Source organism: Tupaia chinensis, unplaced genomic scaffold, assembly GCF_000334495.1.
Source record: "Tupaia chinensis unplaced genomic scaffold, TupChi_1.0 Scaffold000578_2, whole genome shotgun sequence".
Lineage (NCBI taxonomy): Eukaryota > Metazoa > Chordata > Mammalia > Scandentia > Tupaiidae > Tupaia > Tupaia belangeri.
In genome coordinates this window covers 5,020,711-5,026,058 of record NW_006160094.1, presented here as the reverse complement: position 1 = coordinate 5,026,058, position 5,348 = coordinate 5,020,711, and the positions used below count along the sequence as shown (strand labels likewise).

The 5,348-nt window shown below is 53.4% G+C and overlaps 1 protein-coding gene across 1 annotated transcript in view; it reads right to left on the bottom strand.

Annotated features, from left to right (window-relative positions):
* Positions 1–5,348, bottom strand: part of CCNY (cyclin Y) — a gene marked incomplete at its 5' end in the record, with an annotated part of 54,104 nt that overhangs the window by 24,081 nt on the left and 24,675 nt on the right. Inside the window, 1 exon segment of the mRNA XM_014591503.2 lies at positions 645–745. Within this exon segment, the coding sequence (XP_014446989.1) occupies positions 645–745 (101 nt within the window).

Below are 5,348 nucleotides of genomic sequence, written 5' to 3'. Positions count from 1 at the left end.
GCCCTCTTCCACACGGAGAGGGCAAAGGACCCACCCTCTCGCGGCCAAGCTGCTGACGACGACCTGACTCTCGGAGATCCCTGCTGAGGGTGGCTGTTACCACAGCAGGTAGAACACAGGAAAAGACAGCCTTCCTCCCCTCAAGTAAGGGACATGCGCCCCAAAGGGAAAGGGTTTTACCCAACACCCCACCCCCACACTTTCAGATTCTCCTTCAAAGGAAGGAATCAAAGGCCCCTAGAGCAGGTCCTACCCAACCCTCCTGAGCCCTCCCGACGCCAGGCACAGGTCCCGCGGCTCTGCCAGGCGGGCTACTGTCCCCAAGTCTCCACTGGGACCTCAGGAGTCTCATTTATACCAGCAGACATCTGCTGGCCGGGTGGCTTCCATAAAAAGTGAGAGGGCAGGAGGTATGCACACAAAATAAAAACACATCTTAACAATCTACATCAAAAGTAAGTTAAAAGCTAGTTTTAGAGCAGTAACATTGACAAATATTTCAACCACTCCACATTTTGACCTCCAAGCTCACATTCGGAAAGGCTCTCCTGACCTGTCAGTGCCCCACTCTCCGCCCCACCCGGCCGCTCCCAGATGACCACGGGCGGGGAGCAGGGCGGCCGAGGCAGGGCCTGTGTACCCACCACTTGATGGTGTACTTGAGGTCCGGCTGGCTGACTGTGCTGTTGTCGAGGAAGATGGTGGAGCAGGAGCTGTACTTCCTTGCTACTTGTCCAGGAGGGTGCTGGAAAACAGTGCAACAAGACACGGCGGTGACACGGGGCTGTGCCTTCCACGAACACCCCTCAGCAGGGGAACCCTCCCAGGGAGACACGTCGCCACCCCACCTAGTGCAGCACGAACCCCACACCCCAGCAGCCCGTCACAGCCGCCCCGTCCCAAACGGGCCCGCGCAACAGAACTCCCGCGGGCAAGCACCGGGCAGTGTGCTAGGAGTCCGCCCACGCGCCACCCCGGGCAGCATGAAACACGGGCTCTGCCCTCTGCCATGCAGGCGGCGTCCTGGTCCACGTGCTGCACAGGAGCCCACGCACTGCCTTCTCTACTGTCAGGGTACAGGTGACTGAGAGGGCACGAGAATGCAGCCACTGGCCCTGGAGAACCTCCTGGTTAAGCTTAACGGGTGAACAGAGAAGGTCTTCTTCTGTTAAGGCTGGCACAGCCCTATGGCTGGTCTCCCGCAGCTGTACAAATTTGGAGCTCTCCAGGGAGCTTTAGATGGAGAACCAATTTGCAAAGGAACTGGTAACACGAACTGAGCTTAAATCACACGCTGATGGCAGCCAGCTCAATGCTGAGCAGATTTTGGCGGCTATCAATACACGGGCAATTTGATTAGCAGACATCAATCTGTACGATTCTTGATCAAAAGCGAGATAGAAAAAAAAATTATGCAAATGTAATTCCACTTGCCTAATGCTAGGCTCGCCATATAAGTGCCATTTTCAGCCACCAAAAATGAAGCCTGTAAGGATCATAAAACTTCCTGTCAACCTGCCCACCTCCAACAAAAACCTCACTGTCCATACTTTACATTTAATTTAGTAAGGGAAGCTTCAAGGCTAGACCAAATGCCCTGTTTAATACTCTGAAATTTACTTCTATTTAATAAAATCATGAAAATCTGCGGCTGCCTCAGAAGGAGGTCATAAACAAAACTAAGTATCACAAGATACCAGTTACTACCAGGAGTAACCAATTCCTTAAATCGCAGCTAGAGGGCACCCCTCCACAGCGCCCTGCAGTGCACTGGAGCAGGACAGACCCTGGGGCAGAGGAGACTCACGTCAGGAAGGGCAGTGTTGTGTGTCTGTGTAAGGAAAGGGCACGAGGAAAGCTTGTGGCACTCAAGCTATTATAGAACTCAAACGTCAACTTCAACATGACACTTCACATCTATCAAATTCATCACATTCTCGTGAAAATGGATCCAAAAGCATTCAGAACAAATCTGGTCCTTTTTAAGCTGCCGTGGCAATCACATTTAAGTCATATAAGATATACTAAAACTTCAGACTCTTATAACAGCTTTTAATGTGAGTGGCAAGCCTTAAAATTCCTTCTGGGGGCTTGCCCTGTAGTGCAGTGGTTACGAGAGCCAGATTCTGCATGGTTGACAGTGGTCTGAATCCCGGCCTCAGCACCTTGAATGCACGACAGGTGCATATGTGTGCGTGCCTGAGATTCCAAGGGGATGGAGAGATGGAGAAGGGTGCGACATGACCGTGCACCAATGGAGGGCTCTCCCGCTCTGGCGAGTGTATGCACCCTCTGGCGATGAAACGAAATCCTCGTGAAACTTCCCCCACAGGTGTAAAGCCTACAAACAAAAATCTCTACAGATACTACGTTTAACACAAAACTCTCGTAACTAATTTTTCAGTGCTAACGAATTTTCCGAGATACAGAATGACTGGTTTATGCACTTCACACAGGAGTCCAGGACAATGAAGCAAAGGCCCCACAGTGTTACACTGGTACTTCTTGTGGGGTTTCAACTATTTCCTCTGATGCGCGTTCCACTGAGATTGCAGTGACAGGACAGGAAGTAACAAGTGTTTTCCTTAGGAAAACGCCAGTTGTGAGGTCGGGGAGAGGAGGTGAGTGCAGCATCTGGTGAATACAGCCCCCACCGTCTAAGAACGCCACAGGCAGGATTAACTCAAGCAACTGCACCCAGGGACCTAGCCCAGCCCAGAAGGCCCCAGCTGCTAGCCTAAGGGGCTCAGAAAGAACCCTGGGCTGAGAGACCAAAGCCTTTACTTTTCCAGAGGGGCTCAACTTGGCTTTCAAACTATTTATAATTTTTTAAAAGGATTTTGCCTTAGGGTGTATGCATGCCAGAGAAAGTGAGAGGGAAAGTGAGAAATCACCCACAGGAGATGGCCACACTCCAATCCCTTCTCTTCCATCCTCTTGGGATTTAGGGCACGCACACATATGTCAAGTCGCTGGGTCCTGGACTCGAACTGCAGTCTGCCATGTGGGATCCAGCTGCTTTAACCATCATGCTGGCCCCAAAGTAGCTACCATCTTTAAACTGAACCACACCCTAAATAATCAAGTTATAAAGCTGTTTAGCATCATGCTGTCTCATCGCTCTAAATACCTCAGGTGTGAAGCCATCTGTAGACTGCCAGCCTTCCGAGGTTCCAGCAACGCAAACTCCTGATCGGAAAGGCCATGTCGCAGCCATGCGGAGTAACTAGACTGGCTGTGAGGACAGCTCCGGCTGCTGCTGTCTCCTCCTGGCCTTCTCTCCCAGAGGACTCCCACTTACTCCATTAGTTCGCTTCCTCCTGCTCTCTGACAAGCCCCAATCCCTCCCTGTGCTTGGGTCTCTAGTTCGGGGGCAGCACAGGACCAGCGCCCACTAAGGGCAGCTCCGTCCGCGGGTACCCTGCCAGGCGGATGGCTGGGCCTCCGCGCTGCCTCCGAGGGCACCAAAGCTGTGGACGTGGGTTTGCCGTGTGAAGATGGGAGCCAGGGCCACCCTCTGCAGGGGTGACTGTGACTGTGACCTCCTGGAGGACCAAGCAAGTTACTTCGCCTTGTGTGCACCAGTTCCACACTCAGAAGCAGGTCTGGGTCACCCGGGAGGCGCTGGACTCAGAGTCTGCACAGAGCTGGGGGGTGGGACCTCGAAAGCCCCAGTCAGCACTGAGGTCAAAATGTACTAAGGGTAGGGGCCGGCACATGGCATAGGTTACATGGTTGGACTCCCACATGGCCCACGATGACTTGAAAATCACACCGGGCGGGCGTGCACGTGTGCCCAAGACCCTAGGAGGAGAATGGAGAAGGGTGTGCGTGTGGTCATCCCCCTGACCCAGGGTTATTTCTCACTTTCCCTCTCCCTCTCTGTGTGTCTCTCTCCCCTCAGTTAGGTACATGTGCCCTAAGGCAAAAACTCTACCAAAAAAAAAAAAAAAAAAAGGACCAAGGGGGCCAGCAGGTGGCGTTGTGGTTACATTGCTGGACTCCCACAGGGCCGGCCACAGTTTTAAGTCCCAGACCCAGTGGCTTGAAATTCATGCCAACAAGTGTGCCCAAAATGCCCGGAGGAAGATGGAGGAAAATGCAGTGGCCATGGCCATCTCCCTGGGGGCTGATTTCTCACGTTCTCTGTTTCTTCCCTCTTTAGCGAGTACATACACTCTATGGCAAAACCCAAACACACACACACACACACACACACACACACACACACACACCCCAGAGAAAGAGCAGGGACCGTCACTGGACCTTCCACCAGGAACCAACTATTTCAATTCTCCCCTACCCTGACCCTTCTCAAATCTCCACCCACTGTCCCACCCTGGGTAGACGATGGCAGAGTTATCAGCCTTCGTGGGAAGAGCAAAATGAGAAGAGCCCTCATGACGGACCTCAGGGAGCAGACAGACTCAGTCTCTGTGGAAAGAACAAGGAGGAGCGAGCAGCTTTTAGGAGGATCACGTCTTTGTGTGTGGGGGTCATCATCCGCCTGTCTCAGCCTCCCCAGGTATGCGCCATGGCGCCCGGCATTTCAGGGTAGCCCCAGAATCTAACCCAGGCCTCTCAAGTGGCCTCAGCCTGCAGGACGACCAACCAGCATGCGCTGTGCAGCTGGCCTCTGGATCAATCCACAGCAAGGGGAGGCAGACTAGAAGGTCCAAAAAGCAACCTGCTGTGGAGTTAAGCACAGAGGGCACAAAACCATTCTGGTGAAAGAAGAAAAACCACCAACTTTGGATCTCAACAAAAACTGGACAAATGCCAGCTCTGAGGAGTAATTCTGCCCTCAGGTGAGCACGGTAATTACAGAGAATGTACTGCAGCCCCAGGTTGGCCCATGCTTCATTAAGGCCCCGCCACGATCTACAGCAGAGAGTACTTTTTCTCATTACAGCTCTTCCTACGAGACTCCTGGGAGACATCTGGAAATGCCACTCTTTGGGACTGGCATCGGGCGAGGAAGCGCAGAGACCCTGGTGGCCCTGAGGCTGTGGATGGGGACACCCAGCCACACTCCCTCAGGAGGCTCCCCCGGCCCGACAGCCGGCACAGGGTGTATCGCTGCCTGGTGTCTTCCTGCAGTGCTCACAGAAACAGGAGTCCATCTTCCAAAATACCATCTGCTGAGGGACCAGCAGTTAGCGTAATGGCTATGTCGCTGGACTCTCACGTAGTCAACCGTGGTTCACGTCCCAGACCCAGTGGCTTAAAACTCATGCCGGGCGCGTGTGCATGCGTGCCCAAGATCCCAAGAGGAGAGTGGAGGAGAAGGGATTGCGGCGTGGCCACCCCCCTGGGGGGGGGGGGGGGTTCTTCGCTTTTCTCCGCTT